Here is a 24751-nt window from a genome sequence, read left to right as displayed (position 1 = left end):
TATAGCTTTGTTAATGGTGATTAATATTTAGCCTACTTACTATGTCAACTGCATCCTGCACCATCAACTTGTGATAGATGGTTAAGGACTTTTATTTTCTTTCAAATAGAAAAATTCATTACTCTTAGTCATGTTTCCAATGTATAATGACACTCTTCGAGGGTGAAAATAGGAAAAATATAGATGATACTCTAACCAGAAAGTAGTATGTAAAATATGTGATTCATGAGAAACAAAAAGCTAAGATACTACTAAATACTGGACTCTATGGAGAACTTTTAATCCTGGATATTTAGTGTTGAGACTTTCCTAGCTTTTAATCATACTGGAATACCCAAATGTTGTTGAATTACTGGACAGATTTCTGGATAGAACCTATGCTTTTACAACAGTTTAATTGTGAGTACAGCTAACATCCTGTAATATAGTTAATTATAAATGTCCATGTGCATCAACTTTTAATTGATTTGTTTGATCTCAGATGTGCATTGAAGAAGAAAAATTAAGTTCCAAAAATATAAGTTTACACTGAGTTTCTTAGTATTTGTCCTCAAGAGTTTAAAAGAGAAACAAAAAAAATGGTACTGAAGAACAGCTTCTGCTCCCACTAAAATCAATGGTTTGTCTTATTGAAAGCTCACTGAAATAATGAGAAAAAGACAATCCAATGCTAAATCACTGTTTGCAGCTTAAAATTTAAAGCTCTATTTTAATAGCATTCTTGTGAATTTCACTTCTGATAATAATGGGAGATCAGTGAATGAATCAAAAAGAAATAAGAATTTCAAATAAAAAAAAAAAAAAAAGAGGGGGAGTTAATGCATGATAATGTTTGGCCTATCAGACAATAGTGATTGTCACAAGGCAAGAGAGGAATAGATAGACTTGGAGGAGCCAGTAAAAGACTTTATGCAACCAGAGAATTCTTTTCCAAGGAGATTTGGAGGGGGATCATTTGCCCTATGATTAGACAAACATTCATGTCTGAATTTGTCACCTTTGTCTGCCTTTTTTGTTAATGAAAAGAAATTGTCACTTCTAAATAGTAAGTTTACCAGGCTTACTTGAATGCTGAAATTAATATGACATCTATTTCTCTCCACTTACTGTGATGAGATCGTAGGGCATAGATATCTGACTTTCAGATGTCTACAGTAAGGCAGTCCCCCCAACACTGCTACTGAGTGAGTTTTGGTATCTCCTCCAAGAGGAGGACTGGTCGTATGTGAGTATTTACAGCTTAGCCATCGCCTTTGACAAACATCTATCCTAAAGACAACGATCTCATATCACCTCAAACCACACTGATTTAAAAGCACAAAGTACTCCATTATCAATGAAAGGGAAATAAACTGAAGAATAGGTGTTCTTGAATGGCACTCCTACAGAGTATATTCTGAAATAACAATTTCTCGCTTTGTTGGGTTGTGGAGTCACAGCCCAGTACCCAGATTACTCATGTAGCAAATTGCAAATGGAGTTCAGTGTTTCAACACTAGAGAGATGGGGCAAAGGCTCAGAGATCATAAAATGGTCTTCCTGACAGATTGTGTTAAAATATGAGAAAGTTGGTGTTGAGCCAACTTGTGTTACTTGTCTGTAAATCATCAATGAAGAGACATAAAGATACAGTATGTCCCATGGTTACCCCAGAAGGCTGTCCTTAAAGAAAATAGACGTTCATCTAACCACTGTTGTGTTCTTGCCAGAGACACTTTGGAAAGTGCATGTAATGGTACTGAAGCAGAATAGCAAGTGCCACGAATCGGTACTGTTCGTGTAGACATTGTTTCCTGATCCCGACCTTGAAGACTTTCATTCTGAGATTTCTCAGCATGTAATCCTTTATCTAGGAGTCTTCTAGAAAAGTTTTCTGTAAACAGCAAGAAAAGAAAGCATCAGTTTACACTCTGGCATATATAAATTAATGGTATACCTTCGCCTGTCCTTCTCTTTCCACAGCTGTAATGCGGATGGGCAAGACTGCTGAGAAAAACACGATTCTGATAGCAAGAGGTTACTAAAGCCATCTTTGAGCCAAACTAAGATTGGTGGATATGAGAAATGGAAACATTTAGGAACAGTCCTCAGCTTTAGAGAAACAATGTATTTTGACTGGGTTAAAGGATTTTTCTGGTACAGCTAGAGCTAACAGCTAACTGAGGACATGCAGTGTTCCCTCTAGAGAAACCCCCTCTATGAACTCTGAACTACCTACAGCTATGCACCAGTTTACAGATGTGAAAATTCACAAAAAATGTGAATGCCTTTAAATATAAATAATCTGTGTAGTCTGCTAAACAAGGATTAACTCTACTGATTTTCATGAAGGTGACTGATGACACAGTTTCCAATCCTGTGCTCACAGAACACATGCAATCTCACTGTTTTTGGTGAAGGTTTGGATGATTGAATATGAAGGCAGTTCTGGGATCTCAGTAAGAAAAAAATATTCAGAAAAGAATCTATTTTCAACCTAAAATGCATTAACAGTTGATGATAGTCAGAAAAAGAAAGAGCAACAGAAGAAAGGGGCATGCTGGAAGGAGAAAGCTGCAAATCTGATGGTGTGAAACTGTGGCCCTTAATGGTTCTCTTTAATTTTCATGCTGATTTGAAGATATTACTGTTGATCTTCAATATGAAGCAACAATTCACTGCAAACTTCCTTTGTGTCTTTCAGTGTTTTAAAGTTTTTGAAATAAATTGTTTCTACAAGTAACAGGATCTGAGATTTAGGCTTGCTTTGCTTGTTAATTATCTCCGGCTATGATGAAAAAAATAGGGGGAAAAAAGACTGTTCTGGAGGTCTCCTTAAGAAAACTTCATAAGGTTACTTCTTGTTTCCCTACAGAAGTCCAGATTCTTCCCATGCAGTCTGTCAATGCAAATTAGATTACTGTGTGGAAATGAGAAAGTTACATGCACTCCTCTATAGCTCCTCTGTAGTGCTTTATCAATGTCCAGTTCCCAGACTAGGCAGAATGACATGAAAAGGAGACAGAAGTCTACAGCTTCAAATCCAGAGACTACCAAACTCAGTAGCTGTTTTAGTGATACTATTGAAATTATCAACCATGTCTATTCCCTTGAGATCTCAACTTTTAATAACATTTTCCAGTGTGAAATTATTTTTTTTTCTGTATTCCCTGCAGCATGGCTGTGGAAATTTTGTGCGTGTGATACAGTCGTACAATCGCACACACCTGTATGTCTGCGGCAGTGGCGCCTTCAGCCCTGTGTGTGTGTATGTCAACAGAGGACGCAGGTCCGAGGTATGTCTCTTTTCATTTTGTCTGCTCATTTTGTGGTTCATCTTACTAGTTTATGCAAAACTCAAAATTTTGAAAATGCAGAAATCAGTGATCCAAATAAGTTCTTTCACCCATGTTAAATAGAAAAATAACAAAGGTCCATAGTTTTCTGGCCTGTTACCAGCTAGAAGAAAAGCCATGATCAAAAGCCATCCCTCAAATATGATGGCTGCCCAAAGTTGCACAGTCATACCAAACACTGGGCTACATTCGATACTACTTTTTTATTTGACGTTGCCAGTGAATTCATTCCTGTCATTTGTTAGAAAAATTGCCAAGAAATACTTGAAAAGGAATAGCCAGTTAGATAAAAAGTAAAATATGCAGTCAAATTTTTGTGACTTCCACATGTTACTGATTCCTGGGAGAAGCCCTAAAGTGCTCTAACTATTCAAGTATATGAAAGTTTGCTGTACTGCAGCTTAATACCCACTAGATCCAATCCCAGTACAGATAACTTTCATTTACTGCACAAGTTTTGCCCCATTAGATTCTGCCAGGATAAAGTCAGTAAGTTTTCTTATCATTTTGAGATCTTCCAGGGTATAAATCTTATTTTCTCTAGATAAGTCTCTTGTTTTTCTATATTCAGTTTCACTGTGTATTTTCAATATAAAAACTACCAGATGTTTCACAAGTATATTGTCCAAATTTCCTGATTTGAAAGTGAAAAGTTTGTTTATGTACAAATGTAATAGCTAATAAATTAAGCAACCAGAAGGAGAAAGAAAAACACTTAACCAGGACCCAGCATTTTAGTAGCTTCTGAGTCAGGTTCAGGTCTGTGGGCACAGGGGTGTGCAGTATATTTTCCTGTACAATGTGGAATCAGATGTGTCAGGAAGGAAGATCAGAGTGTGCTATCTGGAGTTTTGCCATGTGAGGGCAGCTTTAAAATCTGGGCTGGCTCCTAGGGAAGACAGTGGGAAATTCATTACTGATTTCATTGGGAATGGGATGGAAAGTCTAGCCAAGACCCAAGACTACTCCAGAGTTTCCCAAGGAGGGGATAAATCATTGTTTCTACAGATAGGTTTGCATGGGATGATCTCAGTGACTTTTGGTAGATCCCCACCTGGCTCCAGCCTCCTTAACAGAGTATGTAGTCTGAATCACTGCATCTTCAGTCCTAATGAATTATCTAAAAGTAGGGGTTCATAGACCTGGATTTAAAAGCACAAGTAAGCAGAACTGAATAAGTAAATCCATCCTTCTGGTTAACAGAGTCTGCATTAACTTATTTTGATGCATTTTGAAAGAGAGGTCAGCTTTCCTCAGAGTTATCCTATACCTTGACAAATTATTTAAAACATGGAAAGTGATCTCATTTGTCTCTAATTTATGCAATATTCCTTTATCAGTTTCAGTAGTAGTACTGTAACCCAGAGAACTCTGAATCTCATTATTTTAGGGGATTTTAAAATGAGACTGGGGGGGGAGAGGGAGGGCAGGAAATGACATCTCCAGATGATGTAGGATGTTAAATTTCTTAAGTTAAAAATAAAGATACATGCCTTAGAAGAGCAGAACTGGCTTCATTTAGCTTGTCTGTATAGTTACATGCCTATAATCAATCGATTAAATAAACTGCTATTTCAGACGTCTGGAGTCTGTCAGAGACTTGACTAAGCATTGCATGCTCAAAGCCATCACTGTACAGGCCAACAATAGCATAACAGTTTTAAAACAAGCATTTCCTTCTGAACTCATTGCATATATCAGCTCCTGACTATTCAATAGAACAGAATGAAGCACTATGTAGTGTTGATGGGACTAGTGATAACTCACTTTTTTTCTCCGCCTTTATCATTTCACCTTTAATTTAGTACAGTTTTCCATTCACAGATGGCTGTTTTTTCATGTGCAAAATGGATATTTTAGAAAGCACATCTGTTTTTCTCTAGAAGTTACAAAACCTGAAAGCAAGAGCCATATCCAGCAATCATAAGAACTGGACGTGTTTTGCTCTTTTGTCTCCAGAATTTCACATAATCTCACAAAAAAAAAAAAAAAAAAAAAAAAAAAAAAAAAAAAAAGCAGTTCCATTGAGGAGGTAGAATGTTGCTCTTTTCCCTGACACAGGTTTAAAAATAATTAATTTTCTTACTTGGCACACTTGATACTTTGGGCTTTGGTAATGACTCTTTTAGTCACCCAAATATATTCTAATGTCAAAGTGAATGCAACAGAAGGAAATGTAATCACTATGTGAATTAATTATAGGTTAAAAAGTAGTTTAATATATATGAAAATCAAGTGTAATCCTGAAGATAGTTTAATAGCGTAGTAATGGGCATTTTGAATTGGTAAATAGTGGTATAATATAGTAAATATGGATTAACATCAAGCTGCATATTAATCTAGAAGTAAAACAAACAACCCCCACACACCCAAGATCATATTAGAAACTTTATGCTTATATTGTAACATTGTTTAGAGAGCTTATTACTGAAACAATAAATAAGATCTCTGTGATTAAATTAGGCAAAGCAGAAGAGGGGGAAAAGAGATAGGACATAATGGATATGAAAACTTCCTGCTTTAGCTGAGCATTTCAGGTTGGTGGAGTCTCCAATTCACTGTTGGCAAATAGATGCTCAGTGATCTGTGTGGCATCTACATTCCCCTGTGATTTACAATAATTGTTAAAGGGAATATAAAGTGTTGCTGCCCTTAAATAACTAATACATTGGCATCTATGTCACAGAAAACTTTTTGGGGAATTTTTGTCAGCTGCCTTATTCTGTTGAAATAGAAATGTTTTGAGTGTTTTTTTTTTTTTCCTTGCAATTGTGTCTTTTGGCCCTCTATTAAAGATTAGAAGTTTGTTATAGGAGGCAAGGAACAAGCTGGGTTTTGGTATACAATGGTACATGAGTCAATGTGCTATGGATCGATGTCTTTGCCATTACTGACTGCAAGTTTTAAGGAACAGACTTGGACCCAAGTCACTTCTTGATCAGCATACTGTGCTCTTCAGTATTGCTGGGAACCAAGAAGTGAAGAGGTACACTGTGATAGGTGAATTTTCTACAGATACTCAGACTGCTTGTATTACAAGCTGTAGTCCAGGTTGCTTCTACTTTGTCAAATGTATCTCCTGTTTATAAGTCACATAAGATATAAAGAAATCCCCATACCAAGATTCATAGATGGCAAAAAATTTCCAAGATATCTCAGGCTATGGCAAAAGATATTGATACGTCATCTATCACTACAGAATTAGAGCTCTACACATAATCCAGTAGATTGTATTGAAGAAAATAAATGTGATTTAGGGGATTTTTGGAGGTGTGATAGCTCAGTAAAGAGCAAATTAGTTATACTATCACCAAATGACAGGTATCATAAGGGATTCTTACTTAATATGTGTTATTGTTCTAGTAGCTTTATTGTAATGTCCTAGACTGGTATAAATATCATTGTGAATTCAAAACTAAATTATAAATAACTTCAAAAACACAAAAATAATCTCCACAGATGTTATTGCAGAGATCAATCAACCTCTCCAAAGCATATCTGAGCTAGAGGGAAAAATTCTTTGTTTCAGTGTCTTGAATTTATGACAAGAGTCTTGAAAATAAGTGGCTATCAATGAAAAAGTTGTCTAAAAAGATGATAAAATTCTAAATAGGAAAGCTAAACTGCTGATAGTATAGCAAAAGTAGCCAGCAGTGCTGAGCCTTGTTAATGCTGGAAACGACCAAGCATAAAAATCGCTTTATCTCTAATGGTTTCTGAAATGAGAACTGACACACAAATCTACATTGCAGGAACAAATCTTCAAGATCGACTCCAAGTGTGAATCAGGAAAGGGACGCTGTTCTTTCAACCCTAATGTTAACACAGTGTCCGTTATGATCAGTAAGTAAAGATACTCCAATTTGCTGAGGTCTAAACCCATATGATCATGCATGATTTGGATTGATGGGATGCCAGAAATGAGCTGGACACAGAATTTAGCCTCCAAGGAGCAGTACCCTGTACCCGGCTATAGGGCACACAGGTTGGGTCCATCCTTGTTTCAAGATTTACATGAAGCTAAGGGTGGGTGTACACATGAAATGCAGAAATAAGCTGTTGAAAGGGAGAGAGAGAAAAACAGAAAAAAAAAAGTTGTCCCTTTTCCAGCTTATATATTTTTTCCCAGGATTAGTTTGAGCTTTATGTTGCCCTGTCTAGCATTTTATGTTTGAACAGTTTATGACCTTGTTCTTCCTAGACAGCACTTGTGTCTCATTTAATTATTCGTAAAATCTTGGAGTAGCCAGGGAAAGTAAGCCTGAAGACTTTAGTTACTTTGAATTTCATTTTTGTTGTCATGTCTTCTGTAGAGCCCACCAGCTATTGCAAGGCTCTTTCTTCTTCAATTGGCTTTGTACTCAACCATTTTTGCAATTTTCTTCCATTTAAAAGGCCAGAAATTGATACAACTGACACATCTCAAATATTCTTGTGAATTGATGACAACTGTACTCAGTGACTATGAGATATACACCATACAAAGAATTAATGCAGTGCTTGTTACACACCTAACTAAAGACTCAAAGGGGGCATACAATTTGTCCAACTTAAGTCATCAATAAAATAAACTTTTTATTATTATTATTTTATTTTTTTTTATTTTTTTTTTTCCTTTTTTTCAAACCAGGAGACATGTTATATATATGCAGTGTAATCCGACCTTTCATATTTGCAGCATGTTCACAGACATCTTGTGCCAAAGCCTTGATTTTTCAACATGTGCCTACTCCTTGCTATATTATTGGCTATGAAGGGAATGGCAGTTACACAGATTTTTTAGGCTTTATTAACAAATAAAACTTAGTGCACACAGGTACTGTGTTTTTAACCCAAGGTTTACAAGGGAAAAACGTGTGGTGTTTCTGCCATTTGGCTTCCACTGAAATCAATGGCAATTATATATTGTGCCAGATATTTCCTTTAAAGAGTTTTATGAAGCTTAAGGGGAGTGTCATATAGTCTGTCTTACATGGTCTGTTCAAAATACAATTTACCTTTTTTTTTGGATTCCTCATTGCAAATATATTTACTACAAAGGACAAGTATTTTCATTCACAGACGTATGAACTGAAGCACCTTTAGAAGACAGGTAAATACTACCTAGATACCTCTCTGAACCTTGGCTGCACTTAATGTCTTTATCTCATCAGTGATCTACAGACAGTGTTTACAGACACTCACTGTGTAAAGAAAATGTTTGTTCGAAGTCAGTGATGGATTAATCCACTGCTACTCATTGCTGTTCTGGTATTATTAAGTGGATCAACTGCCATTAAAAAATAAAGTTTCCTTTCCTTGTTCCTTCTGGATTTTATGAAACACCATTAAAGTAAATTGTTTCTGAATTATGTTATATACAGTAAGCTAATTTTTTCTACAGTAGATCTATGGCGGCTTTGTTCATCTTAGTAGACTTTGTTATCTTCCTTGATCTCTCAGTTTAGTGACTGAAGAGACCTTCCCTCGTGTTTGACTTCTCTTTCATGACATAATTAATCTACAAAGTTTAAATTACTCTGCAAAGGTCACACTCTTTTTCAAGAGTCCCACAGATTGGGTTTTATACTTTCTCCCTGTTACTACAAAGTTCAGCCACTTAAAAAACATTAAGCTTGAATGAATTTAGCCTCAATATCCATGCCAGAAAAGGGAAGATTTTGTAAGTCACAGTTCAGGTTATAATGAGGGGACCCATATACTGGACTCTGAGCGTTCTTCTGCAAGAGGAATTCCTTACCCTTGCTTCAGAAGATGGGAAATACTGCCAGGTCGGCTAACTCTTCCACAACAAAAGAACCATTTTTAAATACAGAAGCAATTTCTTGACAGTTTTGGGCATCACCAGCCTAGAATACAGCTGGAAAGCTGACTCACCCTTCGGAGAAAAGTGATGCTATATAAACAAATTTGAAATTGGTACAATTTTCCATTGTACAAGGACACTTTTTGCATCAGAGCGATGAAAAATGTGCTTTGAGGAAGCTTGGCTCAAGATTATGAGATATTTATAAAATCAGACATACCTCATCAATTCAGTAATCCCCCCAGTAACAAAGAGAAGTAGTGTGAACTAGTTGTGCTGTGCAGACCAAGTACTGTGTGGAATTTAAGAATTTAACTAAAAGGAAGTGGAGATGACAAATATAATCTGATACGTGATTAGCAAGCAGACACTAAGAATGCTTAAGACATAACTAATAGTGTTGATATGTAATAGGATTAAAATTACATAGTGTAGTACTATTGTTAAAGTGTGTGCATATGTGTATATGCATAGGACATAACATTTAGTGAGAAACATAAGCCTGATCTCTTTCAGTTAATTTATTTCGTAGTAAGAATACAGCTCTGATGGATTGAGGCCGTGAGGCAAATATACAAAATCAGTTATAAATCAGCATAGATCTAATGTCATTCTGTCAATACATGCTCAGGAAGTAAATGCTTCATAAACATGGAGCAAATGCATTGTTTAAATCCCCTGTGTATGAATCTTGTCATCACTGGGAGAAATGAGAGCAGAAGAGTGGCTGCTGGCTGCTCTGCAGGGGTTCAGTTCAGGCTCTAGCCAACAGCAGAAAAACAAAATATCCAGAGTTTTAATTCTCTCATGAGCCAATAGTCTTCCATATTGATGTGCACACACACACACACAGAGCACAAAAATAGCCTCAAGCGCTTCTGAACCTGTGACTCTTGCCAGCTTGACCACACTCTCTGGGTAGTCCAGGAATTCAGACAAAAACATCAATCAAAGGACCCAGCTGTATTGGAATGTATTCAGCCACCACTCCCACTCTGAGAGTTAAAGTTTATTTTAGCTACTGTTTTTTACTCTGGTGTTTCATTGTCATTAGTCAGCGGAAATCACTTGACTATCCATGGAGTAGAAAATGATAGTATATGTAATTAGAATTATAATTATATATACATATATTTATGCACACATACAGACTCACACAAAAAGAAATATACATGGATTGAGTATTCAAACCTGCACAGAGAGCAGAAGTTCATAGTTCTGTTAATGTAAGAGTTGTTTGCCTAATTCTGTTCAAACTTAATGACCCTATACTTAGAATCAAGTACATAAAAGGGGACAATTGTTGCTCCGTATTGCTCCATATAAAGTTCAATAATATGATTTTCTGGCCTCTGGAATACTGAAGTCAGCTTGAGGCTGCCTGGGGCAGCCTTGACAATGCTGTTGGTAAAAATTGGCACTGATCCATTGAATTCAATAGATGTTGTGCCAGTTTACACCCGCAATAAATTCAGCACAGTCATTTTGTCTACTCCCATAACAAAAAAAGCTTTTTGAAGTACATACTTTAAAAATTGAATGTGATTCTTTTTGATAACAGTATATTGATTTTCCAGTGATCCTTAGCAGTGAAGGTTGAGCAGCTAAGCTTCATATCAAAGAAAGGTTCACCACATATGCAGTTCTGCTGTTGCATTTAATTATGCAGTTCCCTAAAGTTTTTTTAAGAAAAATCTGATGATTCTTTGCATTCTGGACTGTGTCATTGTAAATCAGAGGGAAATCCCATTCCCATAACCCAATATTTATCTGTATAGACTCCTGTGTAAATAAAGTGCTGACAAGTTTAAAATAAAAATAGATCAGTAAGTGTGGATTTCCAAAAGCCATAACAATGCATTTGCTTTTTCCCCTCCATTTCAATTCTTTGCAGATGAAGAGCTTTTTTCAGGAATGTATATTGATTTCATGGGGACCGATGCAGCCATTTTTCGGAGTCTGACCAGGAGGAATGCTGTGCGAACCGACCAGCACAACTCCAAGTGGCTGAGTGGTGAGATGCCTTTGTTTTACCAGAGGTTTTAATGGGTTTTACAGAGTTTCTGCTTTGTTTTGTTTAAAATAAAGTGCTTGCCTTTTAAAGAGCTTTCCTCTAAATTTAATTTGTGAAGTTGAATCATGAATAAATGTTTGTAAATACATATTGTAAGCAATGCACAGATGGAAAGGGTTCACGGCATAAGCCAACCTTTCAAATGCCAAGTGGTCAAACAATCTGATTTCTAGGGAAGAGCCTTCTCCACCTCTGATGCATCAGACATTGCTTTAAATTAGAGTGCTTGATTCTAAGTTTTTTCCTAATGAATTACCAACTTCAGTTAACTCAGGCTAATCCACCTCTGTACAGAAGACTCACTACCACTTGCATTCAAAATATGTGCAGAAGAAGTCCCATAATCAGAGAAGTCCCATAATCAGAGAAGTCAGTGGTAATTATTGCTATTTATTTCAGTGGTAAGAAATTGATTATCAAAACACAGTAAGAAAACTAATTTCTGAGTGCAAGCACTTAACTCTCGGCTTCAGTGAAATCAGTGTGAAAATTCTCCCTGACTTTACTGATAAGGAGACTCCTTCCAATTAAACTATTTTAAATTAAAATGGTGGTCAACCCTCTGAGAAGAGGTAGATGTCAAAGGTTATAGAGCAACTAATGTAACAGTTCTAATTTAAAACAGCCTTCGGTTGTGTTGAAGTAAAGTTACTGTGGTTTTATCTGGACTATTTTTAGGGTCACTCTTGTTATTCCTGTGTGGCTGTGACTACAGTGAAATCACAGGATTGCAATTAGAATAAAATTTCAGTATGAATGAGAAACTATGTCTGCTTTCTAAATTCTTCTTTTTTGATATACATTCTTACACATTCTTATGCTTACCTGAACACCCTGAAGTGTGCATCCTAAAGTGAAATAGGGAAAAAGAACCATTGAAATGCCTGATTTCCAGAAAATCTACCTGTTACATATGTTCAGAACAGGTATTTGACAAGCAGTTTATTTCAATGTTCCAGAGTCATGACACTTATTAATTGAGAATGGGCTCATGTGAATAGAAAAATGCTGCAGTCTAAAGTGAAGTTTCTGTCAGACATCCAACCTTTGTATCATATTGTTTCAAATTTTGTACTGGATTTCAACTGATGAAGCAATCTTGCATGATCATTGAAAAGATATACCCTTCATGCTGGAAGCATCAGACAAAGGAGAAGGTCTTCTGAGGACTCCTTCACTGCCCATTATATGCTTGCTGTTAAGGATATAAATTATTTTGCTCTCTCACTAGTGCTCCTTTGAAGTGCTTTGCATGTACACTTGGCTATGTTTATCAACCTCTGATATGAACTCAAACGCTGTTCAAGTATTTGCATACCCTGCTTTCCTCTTCTGTGTTCCATGAGTTATTTTCCTCTCATATTTATGCATCTTATTTGTTCTTTTCCTAATAAGTCTTTTAACAGCTTGCTTTTACATTTCACCTCAATAAGTCTTTCCTTAAGTGCCCCTGTTAACACATTGATTCTTCCCTCCTCTTCCTCCAAGTCTTTGAATCTCAGCAGTAATGTAATACTACCACTTCTACATTTGCTTCGCTTTTCTAAAAATGTACTGTGGGATAAAATGTGAGGACGCAGAAACTTAAGGCTGTCAGCAAGAATCCATTTACCTGGCTGATGATATCTGGTATATATAGACATGAGGTTAGATCATAGAACTTAACCTGCCACAGCAGTACCTCTATATGCATTATATAACATTTGCTTGAAGCAGTCAGTAACTTTCAAATCATTAATTGCTTGTACTGATACATCTTTTGGTTTCATCTTTTTTGTATACTGCTTCATTTCAGAGCCTATTTTTGTGGATGCTCATGTTATCCCAGATGGCACTGACCCCAATGATGCCAAAATCTACTTCTTCTTCAAAGAGAGACTCACAGACAACAGTGGCAGCACGAAACAAATTCATTCAATGATTGCAAGAATATGCCCAGTAAGAACAGTTTTGTTTGCCAGGTTGTTGGGACAAGATGCCTGTGCGACATGATAAGCTAAAAGACTAAATAATTGAAAAACCTTTGATTTATATTCAGAACAAATTTCCTCTTTCGGCTTCCACATTCATAATTAAGAAGAGCTGTTACTGAACACAGGGTCTGAACATGTTATGTATATCTGGATATACCTATAATGATATGGAAAATTAGAGGTTCAGGGATTTGTGTATTTGTGACTGAGAATAGTTAGCAGTGTTGAATTTCCAAAGTTGCTGTCCTTTGCACAAATGAGGTACATTCTTTACTTAGAAAAAGTTAATTATAAGACAGTGAAGATTTTAAATGTGTTGATTTAACTTTCAAATACTGTTTTAATTTTTAGCATATCTGTCCTTTCTGAGTTCTTGCATTGATGTATGTGTGCAACTACAGTGTGAGCACTTTAAAAACATGCACAAAAAAGTTATATTTAGGAGTTATGGTTACTCCAGTGCAGTAATTAAGTTACAGTCACAGTGCTCCTCATTGTCTCTGATTCTTTTTTCGTATCTGTAATCAACTATAGATGAAAAATTACTGAAACAGCTATTAATATCTCTGGTGAAATTGATTTTTTTTTAATGGGAGAAAAAATATAAATGCACAATTACTAGTACCCTTTTCATTCCTTCCTTTGAAAAGGCTCAGGAAGATAATTGTGATCTTTTGTTTATTCCCTGTCTTTAATCTGGGTCTTCTTTAGAATTTAGTGCTTTGTGATGTTGTGCATGGGTGTGAGGGTGTGTTTGGGATTGTATTAAACTCATTCTCTGGCAATATGATGAGCCATGTGATCTCCTTTATAATCTCCATTTTCTATATTTTTGTGAGGGTGCCCAAAGGCTTTTTTGAGTGTTTTGCAAGAAGACATTTCACACAGCTATAGCTGTGTTTGTTATTGTTACTATTATAATGAAGCCCAGATGATTTCTGAAAAGCCTCAGTCTGTTTAGACTTACACTAAAGTCAGTGGCAGAATCCCAAAGCCAATGAAAAGAAACCTGAGCAAGTCATATTTGTATACTTGTATACCATCATATCCATATATCAACACCTTTGAGACTGGACTGGCCAAATATATTAGTACAATGATGCCAAAAAGGACCGCCCCAAAAGACCCCTTATAGGTCACCTAAAAAGTCAGATTATCAGCTCCAGGAGCACCAGTGAAACGTGCACTGCATTTAATCAAAATCACGTTTGCCTAGCTTCTACATTTCCTTTTTCCCTTTTATTGAGTTACATTGTGCTACACAGTTTGGAAGATACTGCTCTTAGATAAGATGTTCATCAGCAGAATGTGGCAGGAGCTATCACTCCTGGTTTAGCATATATGGTTTCCACCTTGCACCAGAGAGATGGAAAAGCCCTTGAGCGAGACGTGACCAAGCCAGCTCCGGACCAAACTAGCAGGACTTTCAACAGTGCAAAACTGTCTTGTCCTAGGCTAGCCATCATTTCTGAATTTAGTTCAGAGCATTCACCTCATGGGCTAGCATGGCTGACTAGGTTGGATATAGCTATGCTGCTGTCAGGACTAGAAGAAACATCCCTCCTTAGGACTATTAGACCTTTTAGAGGTAGCATGGACTTCTCCACACTAGGTGTCAGTGAGTGGTACAGACCTCCACAGTCCTTTTTAATCACACATACACACACTGCTGCTGCACAAAATCTACTGCCTGACCCTCCCAAGCCTGCTGGCCCAGCATAGAAAGTCTGCTCGGAAAACTAGTTCTTGTTTTTCCTGTATGTGGAGTGTTTAGATGAGGGGATTTGGTTTAGGTCTATCTATTGTTTTATATTGAATTTACCAGCATACTTATCTAGATGATGAGTTAAATTAATCTGAGGAAAATGTGGGAAAGCACAGTAAAATATTAGCTGTGTTGTACTGGTTCTGAAATTTTTCTGAAAATTATTTTCCTTCCCAGAATGACACAGGTGGTCAGCGTAGTCTCGTGAACAAGTGGACAACATTCTTGAAAGCAAGACTTGTGTGCTCAGTAATGGATGAAGATGGAACAGAAACATATTTTGATGAATTAGGTATGGCAAAAAATCCCCTAAAAGTTTTATCTAAATCTTGCACCTTGTGCATATTTAATTATTGATGTTCATACAGCTCCTTAATCAAGTTGTTGACAGTGAAATCTTGGGTCTGTAGAAATCCATGACAAAATTCCCTTTGTAGTTTTATGACAGGAAATGAAAAAATTCCTCATTAATCTCTCTAGGTAATTATCATTATCTTTAAAATAAAACTAATTAATCTTGAGTATGTAAAGGAATTATGTATGTAAAGGAATTATGTATGTAAAGAATTAATATTTGGAGGGGAACATGTAAGTGATGTCTATTGTTATTGTGCTCCTGGTTAGGATTATGATAGAGGTTTTTTAACCTATGTCTCTTTGAAACTGTTTCTTATACCACTGTGTAACATACAGCTTTTCCGCAATACTTTCAATCACTGGGTAGAGGCCTCAATTTGATAGAACAAGATAATACCAATAAATACTGTTACTAGCACCAGCAATAATACTATAAATAAATATAATTTCTCAGGATTCATTCAGGCACCTAGCTTTTCAGTTCAACATGTGAAACACTGCAGATAATCAGTGAGTAACCTGTACAGCAATCACAAGACATTCCCTTTCATTAAGAAATTAACAAATGCATATCTTGATATTTAAGTGCCAAACAAGATTATCAGAAAGTTTTAATTCTATATTGTCCACAGCTGTGATGAACAAAGTCATAGTTTTAAATTCAGGTGTTGAAGTTTTGGTATGTGTATTAGTAGAAATAGAAATAATAGAAATAGAAAGAAATAGAAATAGAAATAGAAATAGAAATATAGAAATAGAAATAATAGAAGTAGAAATAGAAATAGAAATAGAAATAGAAATAGAAATAGAAATAGAAATAGAAATAGAAATAGAAATAGAAATAGAAATAGGAATAATATAAATAGCTAATGGGCCTCACACTGGAGCTGCATCTGATTCTGACCTTCTCTCCACTGCAATCGCTCCCTCTCTTTTCTGTGTCATTATTCCTGATTCTCATCATAGCAGGTGGGGTTTAGAGTGGTTTTGACTTTATATCTTTACAACTATTTGGCATACTTTCTTTGGTTCAAGGTTTCAGTGGAACCTGATGGGCCTAGGAGCAGATCCTAATTTGCTGTAACTCAGAACGTGCAAAGTGCTTGGAGGACTGACTTTCAGAAGTTCTCAGTGCCTCTTAACACTGCCAAAGCAACTTATCTTTCAGAACTGTGACTTACCAGCCGAATCCTCTTCAACAAAGCAGTGGGATAACTGCTTTTAGTTTTCTGTGTGACAAAATGTAGCACCATACAGAATAGGAGACAGTGTACTCAGCCTGGGCTCCCAGCACAATCCTCTAGCGAAGTGGAAGAACACAACCACAGGTGGAAATGCAGAAAATTAGGAGAGAGCAAGCACATGCTTCTGTTTTAATGTATAATGCAGAAAAGTGTAACGCTTACAGTTCTGCATGGTGAAGTCTTTTCCTTCTGATATATTTAAGAGAATATTTAATTAATTCAGAGGGTTAAATGAAGGAGCCACCTAAATTAATGGAAAGCTAAACATATTCTATGATAAAAAGCTCAAACAGTTCAGTCTTTTGGTGTGTTATAAAATAAGTTTAAGAAGTAGTTTGATTTTAGTTATTAAAAACATTTGTAAGGAGAAACTGTCAGAGATTAATGTAATTTTCACTGAAGTGTAAAAGGTAATCAAGAGATCAGAGGCAACGGTGGGCAAATTCAGTTCAGTGAGTAGATACAGTTTTGCATAGTGCAGTCAATAAATGCCTACACAACTGGAGCTGGGAGGTATACATCTTTCAGTGTCTTCAGTGCAAAGCTGTGTGCCATTCATACTGTGTTGAAAATGAGCTAATGAGAGCATCTAGACTGTGTACTGGACGATAAAACACCTAATTGTCCTGCTTTGGATTACATCCATCTATGGGAACTGCTTGTCTTTAACCTACTGCAAATTAAATGTTTGCCTACTGTTAAACAACCTGCTGAAACAAGACCCAGCTGAGAGAAATGTGCAACATGGATCCTGAACATATTTGAAAATCTTTGCCTTCTGTCTTCATGAGGCTAGATGGCATGGAGTTAATTTCCAAATCTGTTTCAGAATGTTCAAATGCTAGATTTACGCATATGGTCCATTCATACAGTAAGTCTGCTATTTCCCATTCAAGTCTGAGACAAAACTACTGTTAACTGCAGCAGGAACAAAGTAATAAATTAAACTCAAAAATAAAGTTTTTATTATTATTCAAAATGTTTTTTCTTTTTCTTTCTTACAGAGGATGTGTTTCTTTTAGAGACAGATAACCCCAGAACAACGCTTGTGTATGGAATTTTCACAACATCAAGGTAAATGGGGACATTTTAAAAAAGTTACATTTCTGAACTGCCCAGTTTTCTATATGAACACTGAAAGTGATGGTTTGTGGTCAAGGCTGTTATATGCAATTTTATCATGTCTGACGTGGCCATCAGTTGCATGCAGGAGTAACAGTTTCAGTATCATTCCTGTTAGTATCTGTGTTAGAGCTTTTCTGCTTGGAGCAAACCTCACCCTGACATACTGTCAGCTGGCATGGGGAAAACATTTCCATGGAGGGCCACTTGTTACCATTCAGCAGTGGAGAGCTAAATGACTTCAACACAGTGAACTCATGTGGCATCTGAGAGCACTTAACACCTCCTGAAGGACATCCAGCACCCTGAAAGATCAAATCGGAAATTCTTACATCAATTCATACAAATCATTTCCAGTCTCTCATCTGGCAGATGATGCACAGATGGAAAATAACCCTTATTGGCTTCAGCTGGCTATGAAAAGACAAGCTTATATGGCATCTGGTCACCAACTTGCAGCCTTAAGCTCCCTGTTATCAGTCAGTAGTATTTACTTACTGTCCAGTTTAGAAATCATTCAGTGAGCTCCTAAGGGCTGTGGAATTACTAGATATGGCTTACCAGGCTGAAACTCTTGACAAAGATAGACCAACAGGTGAATCAACAGATTCTGCCATCACCACCTTTATTTTTTTCACTTTTCTCTTGTCCTAACTGCAGTGGTAGTATGCAGAGTATAAATAGTAGAATTCACTTCTGATATGCTATCCTGTATTAATTAGTTGCTATTATTTACCTTCAAAGTGGTTTTCTGACTTTTTAAATATTTCATTTAATTTATTTGATCAAATTAGCAAAATTATTCAACTTATTGATAATAATTCCTTTAATGGCAATTTCTAGTAAAAAAAAAATCCTTGCATGGAAAAGATATTTTTTTCCAATGTATTGTTCTGTCTTTTTTCATGTGGATCCAGGGATCTGCTTTCTCAAATATGTGGATCAGCCAGGAAAATATGATTTTATGATACTTAATTGGGAAAAAAAAAATCACATAACTTGTAAACATCTGGTGCTGTCTAAATTTTATGGTTTCTACTGCACAGAAAGAGAAAATGCTGAGGTTATGTTTAGCAGTAAAACCACACTTGCGATTAGGTTGTAGATGCAACATGTCTGAACTGGAAACACTTTTACTTAATTCTCCTGGTATTCCTTCAGTGGAAATAAGGTTTGAATCACAGGACCATATAAGGTGACAACAAAGAGAAAACTTCACTTTTTCCTGGCTCTCAATCTGTTTTCTCTCTCTGTTGAAGTTTTTACACTCATACACTTCTGTTACCATGAATGACATGGTCTGTGCTTTCTTTCTCTTTGTTCAATTATAGATCGAATGTGTTACCTAGTTAAATACTGCAATCATAAAGATTTTTATTCCTGACCAGTTCCTTTACCTTCACCTCTGTAGACCTCCAATTCATAACAGTAGCAAGAGAAAAATATCCCAGAAAATAGTAGCTATTAGTATTTGTATCTAAACCATACAGAAGGAATCCAAGTAGTATTGAAGCAAATTATATTAGTGGCATAATCTGCTGTAAATCCAACATAAAACATCTGGAAAGACTAAATACATTTCTTAAAACCTATTAATACCTACTAAAATTCCCACAAATACCATAATCCATATAAAAGTTCCTCTTACTAATCCATATACATCTAAGAGCAATGTCATTTCCACTTCCCTTGTTTAGACACTATATGTAATGTTTTCAGTTTTTTCTGGAGTGTTTTTTTTTCTTCTTCAGTTGAAACCAGAGAGTTATTTGGATTATCTTCATCCTACAGTTAGCATCAGGCAGATTTTAAACTGTCCATATTTTCCACTTTGTTAAGATAAATATCTCAAACCTTACATGCAGTGGAGAAAAAAAGAAGTTAATTCAATTCAATCAGCCTTATCACAGGGTGATGGAGGCCATTCAGGGCTTGTGTTGTCTGAGACCATTGCTGAACCAGAGCAGTGGAAAAAACATACCCTTCTTATAGGTGACTGTCCACGTTCTTTTTAGGAACCATCAAACTTCAACCTTCTTGATGGGGTCTTTCTAAAACCAATTTTTGGGGTGGATTTAAGGACTGTATAGGAGTAATTCCTTTACAGCCACAACCTGTTCCTATTTTGCTTAGAAAAGCTGGCAACTGATTGTAACAATCTAACCAATTGTAATTGCACTGGATGTTTTGATTAATATTTTAGCCATGTATTTTAGGAGGATCATGGAGGTCTTGTGGTTAATATACTGGTAGGGAGTTCTGGAAACCTGTGCTGAGCTTGGAAGTACAAAGTTTATAAAACTCTTGTCTCACTGAAGTCAGCAATATTTTTGCCATTTATTTAACTGGGGCCAGATTATATTTCTTTTATATTCAACATTACGAAATTTTCTTATTGCACCAGTAGGGTACTACCTTCCTCCCTCTTTTTTCACTTCACTGTTCAAAAAGGTGTTAGGTTTTAAGGAGTAATGGAGTATATTAGGAAGCTAGATTAGTTGATTTAAAATGTATTAAATCCATGCTATAGAAGCATTAAATTGTATTAAATATATTATTTTAGAGGTATCTTTCATCATTGTACCATGCAAAATGATGGAAAAGCTAAACAAAGGTTGATAGATTGCAATACTACCTTTTTCTTGCTGTCTTCCAGCTCTATATTTAAAGGCTCAGCCGTGTGTGTTTATCATCTATCTGACATCCAGACCGTGTTCAATGGGCCATTTGCACACAAGGAGGGCCCAAACCACCAGCTGATTCCATATCAGGGCAGAATTCCATACCCGCGACCTGGCACTGTAAGTCCAAAGATGTTTATGCAGCCTTGCCAATTACTTGTCTTTGTTTAATACATAAATAAATACTGTTTTTTCTAGGAGAACAGACTATATGTGACTATGAAGCTTAGTTAAAGTTCTGAACAATTTTATTTGCTTCTCAGCTTGTCCTACAAATCACATAGTATCTGGAAATCTTGTCTAAAGAATAAAAACTCATGCAAAAGGTTTAATCACTTGCTCTTTCTGCTGAAAAGGTGGTAAGAATTATTTCATTAGATGACAGTCCTCTGGTTTACATGTACATTTACATTTTGTGGGTATGTTTGGGCAAAAGATAGCTAAATAAATATGCATACAAAGACACATTGTGAGTGTGTTCTACAGTCTGGATCCAAACATCTGTAAATCTGTCTTCAGTCTGTATGAATTTTCCATAGTTCTCTAAAGTGTTGCAGCTCTACTAGGATGATTGGGAGATGTAGTACGAGAACAAGATTTCTGGGACTTGTCGTTTGACTAGCCTTAATACCCTGCTGGGTACTGAATATTACAAGAGAGAACCAGAAATAGATGAGCTTTCATGCCAATCACTTCATTGTAGTCTTCTTGTTAAGACTGAGTTTTGTATGTCTTGAAAAATTTTCAGGACTTTCTTTCACTGTATCAGGGGTAGCAATTATCTTCCAATAAATTCTGTACACCACTAGAACTAGCTCTATTTCCAAGTTGTACAAAAATGTCTTATTAAAGATTTTAAAAAATTTTTTTTCACCTTTATGATGTATAAAAATTGCTGTTGATGCACTTTTGTCTCTATTTACTTATTTGCACTATTCTTAATTTAGATTAAGCGGAAGTATGAAATCTAGTATTTCCATCTTTAATGAAGAATGTATGAACTTTCTCTAGAATCTTCTCTAAATGCATATTTCCTAAATGAAGTATAGTAGTGTGGAATTCTGTTGACTCCTATGAAATCTTCTTACATTTTCTTAAGTATCAGAATTTAGTAAGTATGCAGAGAATCATAAATCTTCTCTCAACAATGTAGTTATTTTTTTTTAGATGAACACTTTGCTGCTTTGCCATTTATCACAGAAAATTATTTTAATTTTGCAAGTCACTGTAAGAACCTTTAACCATTTCACTATTTCATTCATATTCATCTTTGTGCTGTAGATCTTGTTCTTTCTCTTTTTCTCTCATACACTAATGCTCAGATACATGGAATAGTTCTCCTTGTTCACACAATTCTTCATGACATTTTACTGCAGTTATTACTGGCTATAAGATTTAGGACTTTATGTTCCCAGATCTCTAGAATTAGATAATCAATACCTGATATTCCACTGAGATCTAATGCTAGTATTATTCTTTCTTTGCAATTAATTCATACAGCTCTAATCTCATGAGTTCACTGAGGCTTTAAGCTTAAACTTTACAAAAAAATAAAATAAATGGCCCATTTAAACAGGAAGTTTCACACTCTTATGATTAATCACATTTCAGAGTTGCTTGCTGCTTCAGAATACTGTATTTGTACGTGTTTCCTCAACTTCTGGCATGTTATTCTTGGTTCGCCTTATGGAGGTTTATGAGGTATTCCAGATGGACCTAAAGAAATGGAGCAGCACAATGGAAAGGAAAAAGAAAATTCAGATTTGGATTTAACATGGTGGCAGAAACTATCTACTTTTTTTCAGATGTGCCAATGAGTTCTGAATTTGAAGATAAATTCTTAGATCATAGCTCATACAAAACATAAGCCAAAAGAGAATCTTTTAAGTTTATCATTGCTGGTTTTCTGATCACTGGCATTTCTGCGTTTTGTGACAATTCAGCCACAATACAGTATCTTAAAGGTATATTTTATAAGCTGGGACTTGTTTGGCTTTGCTTTTATTCCACTGCCAAAATGTTCCAATTTTAAATGCATGCCACAAAGGGTATTTTTCACTTATGTCAAAGCAAATGTAAAAATCAGGACTGAGGACATAAGGACTTTTTTCTGCTCAGAATTTGTGTTCAGTGTTAACTTTGAAAAGCCACACTTGCAGACTATAGGACATGAGCCTCTTTCCTCTGGAATATAGGTTTTTTGCAACTTCTGGGATGCTTGACTAGACAGGGATGCCTTTTTATATGACTTGGAAAATCCTGCTTTACAGTTTCCTAAAGAGGTATCTATACTAAAACTCTGGACATAAATGAATGTTCATTGTGTCCCAGTACATTGGATAAACAAGGAAAAGGCTTTGGTATAGCTTCAGTAGGATTAAATAAAGCAATACGTTCATTTGGCCATAATCAACTCCACAGTGTTTGGCTGCCCTTCACTAAATACCAATGGTATCTTGTTTCTCCACAAGCAAAACTTACTTATGGAAAAAGAAAGGGAAAAAAATTACATAATTGGCAGCTTGCTACTCAACTCAGTGATGTTTGAGGATAGTTTCCATTTTTTGGAGTTTACAGAAATAGTTTCGGTACCTACAGCAAGTTGGGGAATATGCTGTAAATTAAAGAATTCTGTTTCTCTCTGCAATCTAACTGCATGGTGATCGACTGTGAACATGTGTCGTGTAGCCAAGTCCTTGAATGAAGTGTGAAGGATACACATTCAATCCCTTCAGGAAAGAGAGAGCTTATAGGGTTCTTCAGTAATATCTTTTGCTTGTCATTGGTTCGTATGTGGGATAGGAAAAGAATTAATTGAAGACGTTTGTTAAGGCTGCTTTGCTCAGAAAAATGATATAATGTAAGTTTTTAGGGTCATACTGGGGTGAACCATAGCACAGACATTTTTTCAGGAAGACACAGAAAAAAGTCTTACAATCTCCAAGTCAAGAATGGAAGGATAGAAGGTATCATAGGAAATCTTCTAACTGAACTATGTGGGACAAAAAAGTTTAATTTGAACTTCTCATGAAACAGAATCCCTCCAGAGAGGAACTGGGGTCTGGCAGATCACTACTAAGTAGAATAATCTTGCTAATAGCCCACAAATTTATGAACACAGTTCTTTTTTCAGCATTTGTTGATAATTTTATCAGATAGCTCCGTACTTTTCCTGGAAGACTGTGGATGGAAGTACCACAGAGGGGAGGAGTAGAGCAAACAAGATAAGAATTATATTTTGTGAGCAATATTAGAGAGCTAGCATGTAGTGTCATTTCTAGTGAGAACCAAACCAAAACCTTCAGTATGAGTCCAGAAAAATCAATTGTCAGGCATGTCAGATGAGAAAAGAGACCTATATCTGAGCTGAGTTCTAGTTCTTCTTCCTGAAGGTAACTGATGCTAGAGCAGTTTCTTTGAAAGAATTCCTACCACAGCTGTTCTAGTTTGCATAAATAATTTAATCATAATTGAGCCAGAAGATGATTCTAAAGCCTGGGATTCCTGGTATTTCCCGATGAATAGCTTATTAGGTGCACAAGATGGAACAGCTTTCAGCAACAAGGGTAGAATGGGCACTCCTGCCTGGTGTTTAGAGGGATCCTCCGAGAGGTGAAGACTCAGATTCTGACATTTGATCACATCAGGTAGGTTGGATACATGACTCATATATCCCCAGTGAGTTTCCTAGTCTTTCAGAATATGATTCATTTTATGTAATTTTAGCCATCTAAAAGCAGGGCTTCTAGTCTGAATTACTGACTACAGAGGAAACTTAGGTGGCTAACTAAGAATAAGTGCCTGACTTTGAGACAGTAGAAGTCAGGTGAGGTAAATCTCTCCCTAAGCTACTAGCTATTTTTGTGTCTGTGGTTTTGACCAGAAATTCCATTCTAGATGAAAGAATGGTCCTCATCAAAATAAACAAGTTTCCATGAAATGCTTCATATTGAACAAATGAACATTTTCCAATTAGAAAAATAGTGTTGAAACATTTCTGAAATAGTCTAATATGCTGAGGAGAGTTTCACAGCTCAGAAATCTGGTAAAGGGGGAAACAAAAGCTCAGGAGCAACAATAAAAAGTGTGTAACAGTAGCTGAAAAAAAAAAAAAAGTCATGTAAATTAACATAGGTACATCAAGAACTTTGTATCACTTACTGACATAGTTCCTGATTTCTGCCCAGTCTTCTAGTTTCACTCTCAGTAAACACTTGAGTTTTCTAAGATTGCTCTAAGATTTCCTCATGAGGTCCAGAATGCCTCAGGGCTGATTATTTGGATGATTCTTCATTACATTTGTCCTGGGTTGAGTGAGTGGTGGAGTTTTTTTGGTGGCAGGGGAGGGGGCTATAGGGGTGGCCCCCTGTGAGAAGCTTCTCGAAGCTCCCCCA

The 24751-nt window shown here is 36.1% G+C and overlaps 1 protein-coding gene across 2 annotated transcripts in view; it reads left to right on the top strand.

Moving 5' to 3' along the window:
- The window catches only part of SEMA3C (semaphorin 3C), a 122468-nt gene that overhangs the window by 72175 nt on the left and 25542 nt on the right, over positions 1 to 24751 (top strand). For both annotated transcript variants that reach the window (XM_033004631.2, XM_033004638.2), the window contains 7 exons: positions 3156 to 3275; positions 7088 to 7178; positions 11036 to 11155; positions 13011 to 13153; positions 15131 to 15245; positions 17559 to 17628; positions 20333 to 20477. In XM_033004631.2, coding sequence (XP_032860522.1) covers positions 3156 to 3275; positions 7088 to 7178; positions 11036 to 11155; positions 13011 to 13153; positions 15131 to 15245; positions 17559 to 17628; positions 20333 to 20477 — 804 coding nt within the window. The remainder of the gene's footprint in view (positions 1 to 3155; positions 3276 to 7087; positions 7179 to 11035; positions 11156 to 13010; positions 13154 to 15130; positions 15246 to 17558; positions 17629 to 20332; positions 20478 to 24751) is intronic.

This window comes from Tyto alba, unplaced genomic scaffold (genome assembly GCF_018691265.1).
Source record: "Tyto alba isolate M040663 unplaced genomic scaffold, T.alba_DEE_v4.0 Super-Scaffold_2, whole genome shotgun sequence".
NCBI lineage: Eukaryota > Metazoa > Chordata > Aves > Strigiformes > Tytonidae > Tyto > Tyto alba.
The sequence above is the reverse complement of the archived record's forward strand: the minus strand, read 5'-3'. Positions and strand labels throughout refer to the sequence as shown.